This window comes from Prunus avium, chromosome 5 (genome assembly GCF_965620075.1).
Source record: "Prunus avium chromosome 5, drPruAviu1.hap1.1, whole genome shotgun sequence".
NCBI classification, from domain to species: domain Eukaryota; kingdom Viridiplantae; phylum Streptophyta; class Magnoliopsida; order Rosales; family Rosaceae; genus Prunus; species Prunus avium.
This window is the reverse complement of record NC_142288.1, coordinates 10,436,543-10,455,143: the sequence shown is the minus strand read 5'-3', so window position 1 is coordinate 10,455,143 and position 18,601 is coordinate 10,436,543. Positions and strand designations below refer to the sequence as shown.

The 18,601-nt window shown below is 38.6% G+C and overlaps 2 protein-coding genes and 1 pseudogene across 3 annotated transcripts; 2 read left to right on the top strand and 1 right to left on the bottom strand.

The window, feature by feature from the left end:
- The first annotated feature begins 1,856 nt into the window (after positions 1–1,856).
- LOC110770451 (disease resistance protein RPM1-like) lies at positions 1,857–5,589 on the top strand. The gene is made up of 2 exons (XM_021974589.2): positions 1,857–2,555; positions 3,004–5,589. Exons 1-2 carry the CDS (start codon positions 2,111–2,113, stop codon positions 5,412–5,414), a joined length of 2,856 nt encoding a protein of 951 aa, XP_021830281.1. The 5' UTR covers positions 1,857–2,110; the 3' UTR covers positions 5,415–5,589.
- A 393-nt stretch (positions 5,590–5,982) lies between these two features.
- Positions 5,983–9,316, bottom strand: LOC110770450 (disease resistance protein RPM1-like). The gene has a single exon (XM_088252962.1). The coding sequence runs from the start codon at positions 9,072–9,074 to the stop codon at positions 6,225–6,227; it is 2,850 nt and encodes a 949-aa protein (XP_088109088.1). The 5' UTR covers positions 9,075–9,316; the 3' UTR covers positions 5,983–6,224.
- A 2,991-nt stretch (positions 9,317–12,307) lies between these two features.
- Positions 12,308–16,850, top strand: LOC110770447 (disease resistance protein RPM1-like; annotated as a pseudogene). The gene is made up of 2 exons (XR_015836122.1): positions 12,308–13,254; positions 13,774–16,850. The product of XR_015836122.1 is annotated as a disease resistance protein RPM1-like (transcript).
- The last annotated feature ends 1,751 nt before the right edge of the window (positions 16,851–18,601 follow it).

Below are 18,601 nucleotides of genomic sequence, written 5' to 3'. Positions count from 1 at the left end.
TTTCCTAGTCCTGTGAAGAGGCGTCTAGTTTTGGATGAGTATGCAAGCTCATCAATAAAACAATGAAGGAAGCTAGTTTTAGTCAAATACTTTGAATGGTAATTTGTGTCTTTTGCTTGCTTAATTATAAGAATTTGAGCGAAGCAAAAGTCAAATTTCTAGAAACCTGAATCCGACAAAGCAACTTGGACATAATATAGATGGCCGAAATTTTTAACTGAATTTCATGAACAAGAATATCCGAGACTGCTATTTTATTGTTATGTTCATGCATACATCGGAGAGGGAAATACCATGTAAATACCGCAATTGTTGGGTGATCATGACGCATTAGGTGATGCAATTAATTGGAACATTTGACTCTTGAAGTATTCGTATTCAGTACGTGAACGTAGCGTTCCGTATGCGAATGTACTATTGACAAATTGCATGTAAGTGAACATCAGAAGAATCCATGTACCATGGGGACCTGGAACCCAAGTCCACTTGGGAGCACACCAAAGGCTTGGGCCAGTCCACCTAACACCCCATTAGTTATGTATTGTCAACGGCGGACCAGGAATTTTTATAGGGCTAGGCTAAATAAATTTTTTTATAGAGAAGATATATTATAAGTTTTTTTTTCTCAGGAAACAAAATTGTAAATAAAATTTAATAAATCAAACAAAGTCACATTACAAGCAAATATAACACAAAAAAGTACAAACTCTTTAGGTTGAACTACATGAGATCAGAGTTCAGAAAGTTTCTCAAGAATTGAAGTATCAACATTAGATGCAGAAGGTGTATCTTTATTATCGTTACCACTTTTTTTGAAGAATGAATAAATAGTTTTTCCTCTCTTTGCCAGTCTATTATCATCATGTGACATGATATCCTAACAAGAAATATCAGACACCAGAAATCATATATGCTAATTAATAATTCAAGTTGCAAAAATAAAACATATATCAACAATCTCCGAAAAAAATTCACCCAAACCCTAAATCATAAAAACTTAACAACAATTAAAATTGGAAATTAAATATATAAAAAAAGAAAAAAACTTACCAAGATTGAAGAACCCACTGAAGATAGGTTGGTACAATTTTTTAGAGGAGGAGAGTTATTTCCTCTAGGCTCTCAAGGTTCAAATATGACATTTTGGGTGGCTAGAAGAATTTTTTTGATGTTTGCTCTCTGTGGGTGTAGCCCAATATCAATACGATTACAATAGGTCAAGTTGGTAGAGCCTTAGCTTGAGTTCTACTTCTAATCAAATTTATATAGGTTTGGATTGATGTTTATTATTTTTTCCTATATGCTTTAGGAATGAGCTTATTTTAAATAAAGCTATTACTTACTTTACTTAAATTGGGCTATTATTAGTTTATTATATTTATTTGGTGTAGTGGGCTAATATTTATTGGAGTAGGAATAAACTTAACTATATTTAATATTTAAAAATCTTCCCCTAGGCTGGAGCCCACTCTAGCCTAGTAATAGATCCGCCCTTGTGTATTGTCTTGCTTTGTTTGGTAATATCAGATCAATCTTATATTTTTTCCACATTAATTCACGTCACATGGTAATTAATATATTAATTACCAGTTGATCATAATAAACTTGACAATGATGGTTATGAACTTGTGATATTAATTAACTTGTCTCGTGCATTCACACTGAGCTTGCTCATTCATTTGTCTGTTTTGAAATTTTGACACCAAACTTCCATACACTTGCCACTGATGGTTCTGAATTTCTGATATTGTTTTTTTAATTTCTTTTGTCGTATAGCCTGGATTCATTGTCTTAGTTTTTTCTCAGTTGCTTTCTCAGTTGCTCACATGTGTAACTAGATGTTTGCTCCCAAAATTTCTTGGTGACCAAGTCACAGACAAACTCTGCATTACTATCATTTTTAAAGTCATTTTTAACCATCATCATAACTTGTTAATGAAGCATTTGCAAAACCAGTTGTAATTTCTTCTTGAAAAATAATAGTTGCTTATACGAGAAGGCAAGTGACTTCGTTTCTATATAAACAAGACAATCAAACTACCAAAAGTCCTTTTGGACTGCAAAGGAATGGAAGAAGTATGGTGACTCCACAGAGTGAGTTAGTGAGAGAATGGCAGAAAGTGCAGTCACTTTTCTACTCAACAAGATTTCACCTTTTTTTGAAAATAGGGTTCAACTGTTGAGAGGGGTTAGAGAAGAACTTGTGTACCTAAAAGGGGAACTGGAGCGCATGAAAGCCTTTCTGAGGGATGCAGATGTAATGGAAGAAAGTGATGATGAACTCAAAGTATGGGTTAAGCAAGTACGAGATGTTGCTCATGATGCAGAAGATCTTCTAGATGAATTTGCAGTTCTCCAAGCTCATAACAATCATGGCTATGAACTCTATTTTCCTTTCAATAGGCTTTCTTGCTCTGTTAAGAACTTGAAAGCTCAGTACCGGGTTGCCTTGCAGTTACGGAGCATCAACACCCAAATTCAACATATTTTTGCAGCTTATAAAAGACTTCTTCCTAAGCTTAATGCTGCAAAAGGTTCAATGTTTTCCAATTCAGGTATTATTTGACAACCAGTAGGTTTATTTGCTTAAAAAGTGAGCTCAACCTTAAAATATTATCATTCTAGGCGGCTAATAGTGATCTTCGATGTTTTGTTTCTTTTGGCCTCTCTACATTAGTTGATTTACAATTCATCTAGGCTATAGATGGAATTCGACTGTTCAGCTTAGATAATCAATGTCGTCCGCTTCAACAGGTCTAACTAGAGATGCTATGAATGAATTAGATGAGTATGATGGACTCAATAGTTGTTCAGTAGCACTTCTAGAAGGTTGCATGAAGAGGAGTAGGTTTCAACCTGCTTTTTAGTTGCTATCTTGGCTTTTTAAGTTTTACAACCGGTATTGTCTGACTTAAGACAGAAAATGATGTGATTACTTATACTCTTGCACTAGTTGTGGCATCACCGTGTTCTTTTCTTCCTTCATGTTTTAATTTGCAACAGGTGATACATGGCATGATCGGCGAGGGGATGCTCTTCTTTTAGACAACACAGATGTTGTGGGGATAGACAAGCCTAAACAGAAACTGGTCAGCTGGCTGGTCAAGGGTGGCTCTGGACGTGAAGTAGTTTCAGTCACTGGAATGGGAGGCATGGGGAAGACCACCTTGGTGAAGAAAGTTTATGATGACGTAAAAGTGAAGAAACATTTCAAGCCTCGTGCTTGGATCACGGTTTCTCAATCTTTTCAGGCAGAAGATCTTCTTAAAGACATCATTCATAAACTCTTTTATGCAATCAGGAAGCCAGTTCCCGAAGGTGTGGATGACAAGAATAGCAATGAATTGAAAGCAATAATTAAGAACTTTCTGCAGAAAAGGAAGTATCTGATTGTTCTTGATGACGTATGGCACACTAACGAATGGGAGACTGTCAAATATGTTTTGCCTACTGGGAACTTTGGCAGCAGAGTCGTGGTCACTACACGTAAAGCTGATGTAGCATTCACTTCTTGCTCAGAATCCAAAGGCAAGGTCTATCACTTGAAGCCCTTGCCTGCAGATAAGTCCTGGAATCTGTTCACTAGGAAGGCCTTTCAAGGGAAGCCATGTCCTCCTTATTTGTATGAAAAATGTAAATGTATCCTTAAAAAGTGTGAGGGTTTGCCCCTTGCAATTGTGGCAATAAGTGGTGTTCTGGCTACAAAAGACACGCGCAGGATAGATGAGTGGGATTTCATTTGTCATAGTCTTGGAGCTGAAATTCATGGCAATGACAAACTTGAAGATTTAAAGAAAGTACTGTCTCTCAGCTTTAATGATTTGCCCTATTATCTCAAGGCTTGTTTCTTGTACTTGAGTATCTTTCCCGAGGGCCATCTGATTCAGCGCATGAGACTGATTCGTTTGTGGATAGCTGAAGGATTTGTTGAGGCTATACAAGGAAGAACATTGGAGGAAGTAGCTGAGGACTACCTAAAGGAGCTCTTGAACAGAAATTTGATCCTAGTGGGATACACAACAAGTGATGGGAGGGTCAAAACTTATCGCATCCATGATCTTTTGCGGGAGATCATTATTTCAAAGTCAAGGGATCAAAATTTTGCAGCCATAGTTAAGGATCAGAATGCAATCTGGCCTGATAGAGTTCGACGCCTATCCATACATAATTCATTGCAAACCGTACAAGCAAAAAGGTCAGTTCCTCAACTTCGTTCCCTGTTTTTGTTTGGGGCGGTTGCAAGGCCATCCATACAAAAATATTTTCCCAGTGGCTTAAGGCTGCTTAAGGTGTTGGATTTGGAAGGTGCACCCTTAAAGATGTTTCCAACAGAAATCCTGGACCTTTTTTATTTAAGTTATCTAAGCTTGAGGAAAACCCAGGTGAAAGTCATTCCCAGAGGCATAGGGAATCTTCAGAACCTGTTGACATTGGATCTTAAAAAGACCAATGTCACTGAATTGCCTCTTGAGATACTGAAACTTGAAAAACTTTGCCATCTCCTGGTTTATCGTCTTAAGATTGAACCTTATGCACACTTTTATTCCAAGTTTGGCTTTAAGGCCCTTTCAAGTCTAGGAGATTTGCAGTCCCTGCAAAAGCTTTGCTTCATTGAGGCAAATGATCATGGTTGTGGCATGACAATGAGGGAGTTAGGTAAGCTGAAGAACCTCAGGAGGCTAGGCATTATGAAATTGAGAAAACAAGATGGATTAGCTTTGTGCTTGTCGCTGGAACATTTGACCAAGCTGCGTGCATTTTCTGTAAAATCAACGCAAGAGAATGAGATTCTTGATCTGCAACACCTTTCTTCCCCTCCTCAGTTCCTGGAACGACTATACTTGACAGGACGTTTGGAAGAGCTGCCAAATTGGATTCCTTCACTTCATAGTTTGGTCAAATTGTTTTTGAAATGGAGTTGGTTAAAAGATGATCTGCTTGTTCGTCTTCAAGATTTGCCTAATCTTGTTCATCTTGAATTACTTCATGCTTGTGATAGTGACATGCTGTCTTTCAAGAGTGGAGGATTTAAAAAGCTCAAGGTTTTGGGTCTTGACAAATTTGACAACCTCAGATGCGTGAAGGTGGAGGAGGGAGCAATGCCATGCCTCGAAAAACTAACGATCCAACGATGTAAGTCGATGAAGAGGGTGCCATCAGGAGTTAAACACCTCTCCAAACTGAAGTTGCTTGAGTTCTTTGAAATGCCAAGTGAATTAATCTTGAAACTGCAGCCAAATGGAGGCGAAGATTACGGGGAAGTTAAACATGTCCCAGATGTTTATTCAGCCTGTTGGAGGGATGGGGGTTGGGATGTGTATTCAATAGAGAGTTTCAAGGAGATAGAAAATGCTACCTCACAAGCAGGTACTGTCAGGAGATGCCATGAACTTCGTCCGCTATGGAAGGTTTAGATCTGATCATACTTGTAAGTCAGTCAGTCAATCAACTTCTACAGATTGTCCAGTATTGTACAGAAGAATAAGGTGCAGTATTTGGTCACCAGTGTATTCTATATTTGTATATACTAAATATTTGTACATAATCCACACGAGTCTGAGGACATGACTGTGAACTACTCAAGAACAGTTTGCTCTGTCTCTGTCTCTTTTTTTAATCTTTTTTTTAGGGTAATTGAATTAATATTCTAAGAGCATGGAAGAGGGGACAAAAACTGTTGCAGATAATTAGGAGGAAACTCACAGACTAAAATAAAAAAACCGAAAAAATAGCAGAGCCACGGAAAGGTAGTAGAGGAAGCCAGACATAATCCTTTCACAACTTTGATCAGCTGACTTTCATTGTCTTTGCAGCCAATGCAGTTTACCAATTTATCCTCTAGATTGTTTTGCAGAAATCAATAATTTTTTCCTTAAAGATCTTAATTCTTCCCATTCATCTGTATTCAATCTTCATATTACCAACATAGTTCAAAGTGATATTCAACGACACTAGAAAATTCACACGACCAGATATTGCAGGGAAAAAAAATCATTTTACACTCTGAGCAGTACAAATTTACAGCATAGTTCTATACATGAATTATAGGCATCAAATAATACAACTGGAAAATGTACAAATTGCAATTACTATGATACCCCTAGCATTACAGAATACATGAACCAAGTGTGAGTATTTTACTATTTACAATTAAATACAAGAGCATTTACAGCTTTTTACAATATACAGCACCAGACATATGAAACTCAAGTCCATTAAGACTACTACTTCCAACGAGTTTCGAGTTCATGGTTCTTCATGACAGAACTGGTTTGAAGAAAGTTTTCTCCCTCATTCAAACCCTCTAAAGGGTACACCTCCCACCCACACTCTCTCCAGTAGGTGAAATAAACTTCCGGAATATGTGCAACTTTCCAATAGTCATTGCCTTCTTCTTGTGGACGTAGTGTCTTGATTAATTTTTCTGGCATCTCAAAAAATTCAAGCACCTTCAGTTTGTTCAGGTGTTCAATTCCTGAGGGCACCTTCTCCAATGATTTGCAACGCTGGATACTTAGCTTCTCAACACAAGGCATTGCTCCCATCTCCACCTGTACGCATTTAAGTGCGTCAAATTCATCGATGCCTAAATGTTTGAGCTTCTTAAACCCTCCAGCTCCAAAACACAATGTGTCTCCTTCAAATACCTGAGATAACTCAAGATGTACTAGATTGGGCAAATACTGAAGGAATAAGAGTGGATCATCCTTTAACCTACTCCACTTCAAATATAACCTGACAAGGCTATGCAGGGAAGGTATCCAGTGAGGTAACGTATCCAATCGTCCTCGCAAGTACAGCCTCTGAAGCAGGAGAGGGGGAGAAGAAAGGTGCTGCAAATCAATGATCTCATCCTCTTCTACTGAAGTTATGGACAATGCACAAAGTTTGCTGAGCTTTTCAATGGATGAACAAAGAACCTTTCCATCTTCTTTCCTCATTTGTACAATGCCTAACCTTCTCAACTGAACTAGTTTCCCCAGCTCTTTTAATATGGCACCACCATCTAGGTTTGCCTTGATGAAACAAAGTTTTTGAAGGGAAGTTAAAGCCCCTATTTTTGCAAGGACCTTAAAGCCATATTTTGAGTGAAAATCTCCATAAGGTACAAATTCATAACGATATACCAGCAGATGACGTAGATGTTTGAGCTTCAGGATTTCAGCTGGGAGTTCAGTAACCAGAGAATGCTTCAGATCTAAAGTCTCCAGGTTCTGAAGCTTCCCTATAAAGCTTGGAATGGTTTTCACCCTGGTATCTTTCAAGCTCAGATACTTCAAAAAGAAAAGGTTGACAACTTCCACGGGAAAAACACTTAGAGGTGCACTTTGCAAATCTAACACATTAAGAAGCCTAAAACCTCCAGGAAAAAGTGTTTGCAGTAATGGCTTCTCCGCAAGTCTGAACATAAACAGAGAACGTAGTTGAGAAGCACACCTGTTTTTCTCTACGTATTGCAGTGAGTTATGCATTGAAAGGCGTCGAATTTTATCTGGCCATGGCATGCTTTGGTCTTTAGCTATTGTGGCAAAGTTCTGATCTCTTATCTTAGAGGTGATAATCTCTCGGAAAAGGTCATGGACACGAAAGTTTTTCACCCTTCCATCAGATGTTGTCTCTGCTGCTTGAATCATGCTTCTATTCAGTAGTTCATTGAGGTAGTCCTCTGCAACATCTTCCAGTGTTTTTCCTTCTTTTGCTTCGATGAAGCCCTCCGCCATCCATAATCGAACAAGTCTCATATGCTCAATTAGATGATCCTCTGGAAAGATACTCAGGTACAAAAAACAAGACTTTAGATAGTAAGGCAAATCATTAAAACTGAGTGAAAGTACTTTTTTCAAGTCCTTGAGTTTGTCATTGCCCTCAATTTCAGCCCCTAGGCTATGGCCAACCATATCCCACTCATCAATCCTGCGCTTGTCTTTGGTAGCCAAAACACCACTGACTGCTACAATTGCAAGGGGCAGCCCCTCGCACTTTCTTAAAATACAATTACCAATCTCCTCTAAATAAGGAGGGCATGGACTCCCCTGGAATGTCTTCTTGCACAGAAGCTCCCAAGACTCCAACTGGGGTAAAGGCTCCATATTATAAACTTTGCCTCCGGATTCTACGCTGGTTGTAGAGGCTACATCGGCATTTCGGGTAGTTAGTATGATTCGGCTGCCACATATATTGTTAGGCAAAGCATATTTCACAGAATCCCATCCGTGCAAGTGCCATACATCATCTAAAACAATAAGATACCTCCTTTTCTGTAGGAAATCTTTGATCAATGTTTTCAACTGATTGTTATTCATGTTGTTGGTTCCTTGTGGAAGTGGCCTTCGGATGGCTTTGTGGAGTTGTTGAAGCATGTCTTTGAGGAGTTCCCCTAATTTGAAAGACTGAGTAACAGTGATCCAAGCATGTACTTTGAAATGCTTCTTTACTTCTGCAGCATCATAGACTTGCTTGACTAAGGTAGTCTTCCCCAGTCCTCCCATCCCGGCCACAGAAACTACTTCACGACCAGAACCACCGCTGAGAAGCCACCCTACAAGCTGCTTTATAGGTTCGTCAATGCCCACTATATCAGTTTTCTCTAAAAGTAGAGCATTCCCTCGGTAGTCCTCCCACATGTGTCCTGCAGTTGAAGAGCCTGAACCTTGTTCAGCCATACTGAATTTGTGGCGTAGTCTCTTATGAACCTCTGAGATTTTTCTGATTCTTGAGTTGATGCCTTGTAACTCAGAAGCAACTCGGTATCGAGCTTTTGTGTTCTTAATGCAGCAAGAAAACCTATGAATGGAACCATATAATCCCTCCCCATGATCATGTGCCTGAAGAAGTGTAAATTCATCAAGAACATCTTCACTGTCGTGAGCAATGTCTCTAACTTGCTTTATCCATACTTCGACTTCCGCATCACTCTCTTCAAATGCATCAGCAATCCTCAGGAACGCAGTCATGCGCTCCAGTTCCCCTCTCAGATACACAATTTCTTCCCTAACCCCTTTGATAAGTTGCAGATCATTTTCGAAAAGGGGTGCAACCTTTTCGAGCAGAAACTTCACTGCACTCTCTGCCATTAATTCTCTCTTTACTCTTTTGATTACCCTTTCTTCCTCAACTGATTTTCTCAGTTCAGATATCTGTAGTTATATAATTCAGGGGCAACTTAGAATATTCACAAAAATTTGCAGATGCCTTTTAGTGTAAGTAACCAAGTTAAATGAGCAACAGCGACTGGATTTTGAATTGTTTCTGGTAAAGCAATCAGATTGCACTAATTTAAAATCTATGGAGCTTTCCTAGAAAGTGGCTTAAACTTGAAAAATGAAATTTATTTTGAGTTTTGTAAGCTTCATGGTATTTTCCTTTGTGATCAGCTCATCCACAAGATCATTTTGCCAGCAAGATGCTTAACACGTAGTGTGCAATTGCAAATCAAGAATAGCATGACTAGAATTTTTCAGACGGCACAACACGTAAACAATGAAAATAATTTATTGGTTGTTCTTATCTACACAGAAGAATGTAATTAAGATGAAAGTGACTCTCTTCCATCTGATCTTCACCTAATAAATAAGTGACATTGAGTTAATAAATACCTATTCTAAACATTGGTCGAGGAATTGGTCGGAATTGACACATATATATATATACTCCCCTTCTACTGAGGGATCCCTCAAATATTTTATTTGAGGGACACCCTTTAGGGTCCCCTATGAATATTTTTTTAACGATCCAAACCATCCATTTGTTAAGTCTATATTCATAGATCATCCTTGGAAAAAATTAGACAAATTGGAAACCGTTTCGACATCCAATTGTGTCCTACAAAATCAACGAACACAGTGCTTCAAGAAAGTACTAAAATTTCAATAACTCAATTGAGTGGTCAAATGATATCGGATTCAAGTGATTTTTTGTAGAGATGATCTTTGAATGATTATCTAAAAAATAGACGGTTTTGATTAGTAAATACAATGCAAAGTGGGCCCTACAACGGTGTCCCCTTACTATTAAGGGATCCCTCAAATAATTTTATTTGAGGGACACCCTTTAGGGTCCCCTAAAAATATTTTTTCAACGATCCAAACCATCTATTTTTTAAGCTTACATTCATAGATCATCCTTGCAAAAAATTAGACAAATCGAAAATTGTTTTGATATCCAATTATTTCTTACAAAATCAATGAACACGATGCTTCAAGAAAGTATTAAATTTCAATAATTCAATTGAGTGGTCAAATGATATTGGATTCAAGTGATTTTTTGTAGAGACGATCTTTGAATGAGTATCTACAAAATAGACGGTTTAGATTAGTGAAATACAATACGGAGTGGGTCCTACAAAGGTGTCCCTCAAATAAGCTAATTTGAGGGAGATCTCTCTCTATATATATAACACAATCACATCATTGAATAAAACAATTATGTAAAGAAGTTCTTCTATGTACACACTATATATCATGCCATGTTTCAAATATATTAAATTTGTGACGTTTAGGAAATTTCCTAGCAATTTAAATTTGTTGTATTTTATCCATCTCCTTGTACACCAATTTTCTGATACTTTGAATGAATTCAATTCTATAATTTTGCATGCGTCCCTCTCGAGGAAACAAGTTGTTACTAAATGAATGAATGCAAAAGGGTAAGCAGTTGCTGTTGTGGTTGCCCCAATCTCCCGGCAACTACAGGATGATTTCATTTGACTGCGTATACATATAGTTATGGAAATGATTTTCAACAATGAATTGATTATATTTGTTTCATTAGAATATGTTTGTGAAAAGTCAGCTTCGTTAAATATTCATTAAAACAGTTACCTTGCACTCGAGGTCATGTGTTTGAATCCCCTCCCATATACTATATGATGAAAAACAATTTCATTTTCCTTTTTTTTTTTTTTTTTTTTTTCTGTATACATCTAATCATGTAAGCTGAAACAATTTCGTTTCTAGATCCAAAAAAGAAAAAGAAACAATTTTGTTTACACTCAACACCTTTTTTTACGTTCAGCTCCAAAGATTGAATATAGATGTTGCAATAGACTAATAAAAGCTTAACTCACTGATCAGCCTTCTGCTTGCCGATTATTCATGCGTACATTTTTATTTTGTTTCGCCAAGGGTATTGATACGGCTACGCCCAGGTGCACTGATGAGCAGGAGAAGCTAGTCCGCCGCTGGCCCATACATTTTTATTTATTTTGCTTGCTGGTGCTTCGCCTACAGCAAAACAAACAAGGGTGAATAGAAAATGTCAAAAATTAGTTCATAAAAAAAACACCATCTTAAGAAGAGAAAACTCTAAGAAAATAGTCTTAGCCGCCAACCCCTCGGCCTCCTTCCCTACCTCCTCCCCTCTTCTTTCATCCCTTTTTTCTCCATCCCTTCCTTTCCCTCAAGATTGTTAGTTTATTTTGTGATGTGGAAGTAGTAGCTGTCCTCCAATATTTTTCCTAAAATCTACAGAGATGAAATGTGTAGCAGCGTGTTAGCACCGTCCTCTTTTACTTCAGAAATGAAAATGGCTTCAGACGCAGAAGAAGGAGGTCACAGTGACCCATCAAATTTATCCACTTTTTGGGCTCCCTTCAACTTCAAACAGAGAAACTGTACGTGCCGATGGTGTCTGTGGGCTTTTGGTGAGCACTGCATGCCCAAAGTTTCTTGCAGGCTGTATTTTGGCTGCGATGCATGGCTTGTTGGTCAAGAAATGCCGGATTGGGCCCTTTGGATGGGCTTGACTCAGTACAAGCCTTTCATGTTTTAGTGTGTTGGGCATGCCACCACTGGGCGTTTTACTCTCCTAGTAGGAAGAGATGACGTGTGGTTTAGTGATGTGATGAATGTGTTGCGCTCGCTGATCTCAACCTCTAATCAAAGCTATTATAATTAGTGGGGAATTTGGCTTGAATAGGTTCTTTTTTATGCCTCAAGTAAGAGGACTTCACTCTCTGATGAGGCTTGGGGTTTTCTTTTTTTGGAGGACAAGCCACTCTCTGATGTGGAAAATTTTAGAGGTGTGGTCAGGGAGTCTAGATAAAGTGAGATGATACTTTGGCGCTTTAATGAGTGTCGGGAAGAAGCTAGGTGTTTAGGCCAGGGACAGACCCAACACAGGCTAACCTGGGCTATAGCCTATGTGGCTTTTATTATTTTTCAGCCCAAAGTCACATATAGCCCACCCTACAGCCTACCCAACTTCACGCATCAGCCCTTCAACATGTTCAATTTTTTTGGTGGGTCATATTTTATTGGTGGAATGTTAGCAAAAAAATTATTTTATTGGTGGAATCATACAATTTTCTTTCCTCAATTTATTGTTATTGAAATTTGGAGATTTTTTAAGTTTCATGAAGTATAAATTAGGGATTTTCAATTCAGTGTTATGAATTATCAATTAGGGATTTGTAGTTAGGTTTTGTACGTAAGGTAAATTTTGCCCACCTCATTTTAAAATCCTGGATCTGGTTTAGGCCCTTTCCCTTGGTGGTTCTGTCTCCTTCTTGAGTCCTAGACAAATTGGCGTCTTCTGGGTTCCATTTCAGCTGCTATGCACGGTGGGATTACTATGTTTTCCTCATGGTTTGGCTTCTAGTGAGCTGGTTCAATTGTCAATATTTGGCTCATTGTTCTGAATTTATGTTTTCATCTTTTGGTTTAGAACCCTCCATTTTAGGGGGCTTTTCTGTTGATAAATTCTGTGTAATTTGCGTTATCAATGAAATTCTTTTCTTTATGGGCAAAAAGAAAAAAAAATAGAAAAAAAAAATTGAAGACACACAACGACCGCAGTAATTTTTTACAAGTTAGGTCAATTAGTCATTTGGCAGAAAAACCAAGAAGACGATTCGGATCCGTTCTTTTACCTAGAATGGACTGTTTAAATTATAATGGAACAGAATCACAAAAAAACAATGTAAACGACGCCAGTCTACGGGCATAAACAGAACGGAACAGAAGGCCCCTCTCTCTGGGACATTTCAGCGAACACTTGGTGGGCACTCCGGGGTCGGCCACCAACCCTCCAAAGGGTCAAGATTGGAGCTTCCATGGAGGATTTCGGGGGTTCACGGGGTCAAGCGACCCCGTGTGTCCTTCTGTGATCCGCCTCATTCAAGCTCAAACAACTTCATTTACTAGGTTTTCGTGAAAAAAAAAACACAGAACCTACAAAGCTTTCAACCTTGCCAAAAATCTGTGAAACTGAGCAGAAAAAGAAGGAAGCAATGGAATAGCGTTATCCAATTCAATGGTCAGTGTCATATGAACTTACTAAATTGTATTTATTTTATTGTTGGATAAATATTAAATTCATCAGTCGCTATATAGGGTCACAAGAGCATTCGTTTTTATAATAATTTCTAGGAAAGTGAATCAATGACCTAGGTTCCCTGGTCTCAATAGCTTTCCATTCGTTTAGAGGAAACTTTAGCATGAGCATGAACCTGTCACACTCAATGTGAAGGTTACTTTGCTTCTGTGAGCATGCAATAACAAGTCAATTTCTTGGAAAGTTGGATTTCTTTGAAGGGGTAGAACAATGTTGTATCAAATACTTTCTAAAAGTCTGACTTGGAAAGAACAATCCAATTACTTATCAATTGAGAGTTTAAAATCCAGTCAGTCACTGTTACTTCTTCAGCGTGGGTGGTAAATTACACAGACGCAACCCTTCAAATTTCTGTGAATATTCCATTTTCAAAACCAACTTGGTATCTAATATAATATATATATGTGTGTGTGTATGTACCAACTTGGATTGGAACTCAAGATGAAAATCAGTTGAGGAAGAAAGGATAACCACAGATACAATTAGTAGAGAGAGAATTAATGGCTGAGAGTGCAGTAAAGTTTCTGCTAGACAAGCTCACCCCCCTTTTCGAAAATGACTTGCAACTCTTGAGAGGGGTGAGGGAAGAGATTGTATATCTGAGAGGAGAGTTAGAGCGCATGACAGCTTTTCTGAGAATTGCTGATGCATTTGAAGAGAGTGATGAGGAAGTCAAAGTGTGGGTTAAGCAAGTAAGAGACATTGCTCATGACAGTGATGATGTTCTTGATGAATTTACAATTCTTCAGGCACATGATCATGGGAAGGAAGAGCAGGGATTATTGTACGGTTCAATCCGAAGGCTCTCTTGCTGTATTAAGAACACAAAAGCTCGATACCGCGTCGCTTCTCAATTACAAGGCATAAACTTGAGGATCAGAAAAATCTCTGATGTTCATAAGAGACGGAGACATAAATTCTGTACAAGTGAAGTAGCAGGTAAAAGGTGGGAGACACGTGGAGGAGGAGGAGATGCTCTACTTTTGGAGAGAAGTGATGTAGTCGGGATCGATGAACCTATAAAGCAGATGGTTGGGTGGCTTGTCAAGGGTTCTTCTGGACGCGAAGTAGTTTCTGTGGCTGGAATGGGAGGCATGGGGAAGACTACCTTGGCCAACCAAGTCTATGATGCTGCACAAGTGAAGAAGCATTTCAAAGTTCGTGCTTGGATCACTGTCACTCAGTCTTTCAAACTTGGGGAAATCCTCAAACACATGATTGAACAACTCCACCAAGCAATTCGAATACCAGTTCCACAAGGAATCAATAACATGAGCACCAACCAGCTTAAAACAGTAATCAAGGAGTTCCTGCAGAAAAGGAGGTATCTCGTTGTTCTAGACGACGTATGGCACTTGTGCGGATGGGATGCCTTGAAATACACATTGCCTAACAATACTTATGGCAGCAGAGTCATACTTACTACACGAAATGCGGATGTAGCCTCTACAACCTGTGTAGAATCCAGAGGTAAAGTCTATAACTTGGAGCCCTTGCCCCTAACAGAGGCTTGGGAGCTTCTGTGCAAGAAGACATTTCAGGGGAACTCTTGTCCTCCTCACTTAGAAGAAGTCTGCAATTATATTTTAAGAAAGTGCGAGGGACTGCCGCTTGCAATTGTGGCGATCAGTGGCGTTTTGGCTACCAAAGACAAACGCAGGGTTGATGAGTGGGATATGGTTGGCCATTGCCTTGGGGGTCAAATTGAAGGCAATGACAAGCTCAAGGACTTGAAAAATGTTCACTCACTCAGTTTTAATGATCTGCCATACTATCTCAAGTCTTTTTTCCTGTACCTCAGCATCTTTCCTGAGGATCATCAAATCAAGCATATGAGACTTATTCGATTATGGATAGCGGAGGGATTTATCGAAACAAAGGAAAGCAAGACATTGGAAGATGTTGCAGAGGACTACCTCAATGAACTATTGAATAGAAGCATGATTCAAGCAGCGGAGACAACACCTGATGGAAGGGTCCAAAAGTTTCGTATTCATGACCTTTTGAGTGAAATTATCACCTCCAAGACAAGAGATCAGAACTTTGCCACAATTGCTAAAGAGTACAATATGCCATGGCCAGACAAAGTCCGGCGCCTGTCAATACATAACACACTGCAATATGTACAGCAATACAGGTCTGCTTCTCAACTGCGTTCCCTCTTTATGTTCAGAGTTGCTGAGAAGCCATCACTGCAGAGGTTCTTCCCCACGGGCTTTACACTGCTTAATGTGTTAGATTTGCAAAGTACACCTTTAAATGTTTTCCCAGCTGAAGTTGTCAACCTTTTCTTTCTAAAATATCTGAGCTTGAAAGATACCAGGGTAAAAACCGTTCCTACCTGGATAGGGAAGCTTCAAAACCTAGAGACTTTGGATCTGAAAAATTCTCGGGTTACTGAACTTCCAGTTGAAATCCTCAAACTCCAACATCTGCGCCATCTCCTGGTATATCGTTATGAGCTTCTTCCTCATGAATTTCACTCAAAATATGGTTTTAAGGTGCTAGGAAAAATAGGGGCTTTGGCATCCCTTCAAAAGCTCTGTTTCATAGAGGTGAACCAAGATGGTGGTGCCATATTAATAGAGCTGGGGAAACTAGTTCAGTTGAGAAGGTTAGGCATTGTTAAGATGAGGAAAGAATATGGTAAGGCTTTCTGTTCATCCATTGAAAAACTGAACAAAATTTGCTCATTGTCCATAACTTCCATAGAAGAGGACGAGATCATTGATTTGGAGTCCCTTTCTTCTCCTCCTCTACTGCTTCAGCGGCTCTACTTGCGCGGACGACTGGAGACATTACCTCACTGGATACCTTCTCTTCTTGGCCTCGTAAAATTATATTTGAAAAGGAGTAGGTTAAACGATGATCCACTTGTATTCCTTCAGTATTTACCCAATCTAGTACTTCTTTTACTATCTGAGGCGTTTGAAGGAGACACACTATGCTTTGGAGCTGGAGGATTTAAGAAGCTCAAGCATCTATGTCTCGATAAATCTGATCAACTTAGATGCATATGGGTGGAAGCGGAAACAATGCCTTGTATTGAACAGTTAAGTATCAAGTGTTGTAAATCATTGGAGAAGGTCCCATTAGGCATTGAACATCTCATCACACTAAAGGTGCTGGAATTTTCTGATATGCCAGAAAAATTAATCAGGACACTACTTCCACATGAACAAGGAAATGATTATTGGAAAGTTGCACATATCCCATAAGTTTATATCACCTATTGGAGAGAGTGGGAGTGGAAGGTCTACTCCTTAGAGGGCTTGAGCGAGGCACAGAAGTCCCACTTCTGTTGTAAATAGCCTTCAAACTCTTGTAACTGTAAATAGTGAATAGTCTCCCTTCCCTTGGTTCAAGTGTTTTGTACTGCTTTCGACCACAGAATAAAAAAGTGTTTTGTAATGTAGAAAGCTGGTTTATACACAGGAGTCTCTAGTATTGGTTGGTGATGCCTTGAGTCATTTTGTGTAAATCTTATGCTGTCAATTTATACTACTTAATTTCTGTAAGATTCGATTATTAGAATTCAGGTGTTTATTTGTTTTGTTCAATATGTCTTTGTTGGGTAAAAAACTTATTTATAGATCTGTTCTTCATTCTGCTTCTGCTTGAATCTTTTAGCTTAGCCATTTTTCAGCTTAAAAGAAAGAAATGTTGTCTGTAGATTTCCTAGCTGGAACAATCTTATTGAGCAACTATCCTCTCCATTCATCACATGTCTGATATCTGGTACTTCGAACATTTTCATGTCACGTTTTATTTGTACCTTTTTCTTCTGCAAATATAAATCCCCCAAGTGCATGCTTGAAGAAAACGAATTCAAATATAATTTTGGTGAGAAAAAGATAACCCAGAGATGGCAATATGCATGAAACTTGTACCCAGCAAGATCTTGGCTGGTAGGTAAAAAATGATTTAGAGAGCTCAACAATTCATTTCAATTCAGTTCAATAGTTAAATTTATTGAACTTTTTTGACAGCTATTGAATTGAACTGTGCAATGGTGCAGTTGAATAGCTTACAAATTAAAAACTATATTTTTTTATAAATATCTTTTTAAATGATTGAATAAAATAAAATGAATTATGATAAGAATTATACAATTAAAATGGTTTGAAAGAGATCTTTAAAAATATACCAATTTTGAATATATATATAATATACAGAAATTCTCTTATGCGGATATCCGGACGTTATTATCGTGCGGACGCCGTGTATTTTGTACTACCCCTCTCTGTTTTTCTGCCTGTTTCCAATAGGATCCGCACGATAATAACGTGCGGAAATCCGGATAAGAGAATAACTGATATACATAAATTCTCTTATGCGGACATCCGGACGTTATTATCGTGCGGACGCCGTGTATTTTGTACTACCCCTCTCTGTTTTTCTGCCTGTTTACAATAGGATCCGCACGATAATAACGTGCGGACATCCGGATAAGAGAATAACTGTATATATATATATATATATATAAAAATTTCTATTAAAAAATAAAATTGCAACATAAACAATTTTTTTTTGCGGGTGTAGGAAGTAGTGGGAGAGTTATTTTCGGATTCCGAGCCTCTGCATTTAGCATCAGTGCATTTAAGTGTATTTACACAAATCTTATTCATTTAATTAATCTAATGGAGTTAATTATTCCACGTTGGCGGAGTTATATTGGATTAAAAACACACCTTCTGTAGAGTATACCTTGAGATCAATTTTATTTTATTTTTATTTTCGGGTTAATCAATACCCCTTTCACCCTCCCCACGTCTCATATCACAAACCCTCTTTCCAGACTCCTGTAGTGCCATGTGTCACAGGATGACTTTTTTGGAGTCTCGTGCAACCTTAGACTTGATCGCCTCTCGAACAAGCTAAGTCAACCTTCCTTCCTACAAAATAAGATCGAACCAAGTAAGAATACAAAAGCAAGAGCAAGAACGATAAGAGCGCACAAGAGAGTTTGGGAGAATATATGCTTGTATTGCTACTCAATGCTTTACAAGTTGTGAGGTGAGGATACACAATGAGATATCCTCTTTATATAGAGATCATGTCCCACCTACCACCACAATAGAGGGCTAAGATACAATGTCACCAACCGGAATCTACCTACTACTGTCACCAACCGGAGTCTACCTACTACTGTACATTGAATCTAGACATGTGGGCTAAGAGGTCTAGCATGATCCATCTGAAGGGCTGGGCCTTGAGCTTCTCTTGTGGGGCTTGACCTTCACAAATGGATCCTCTAGGTTGGCCCCAC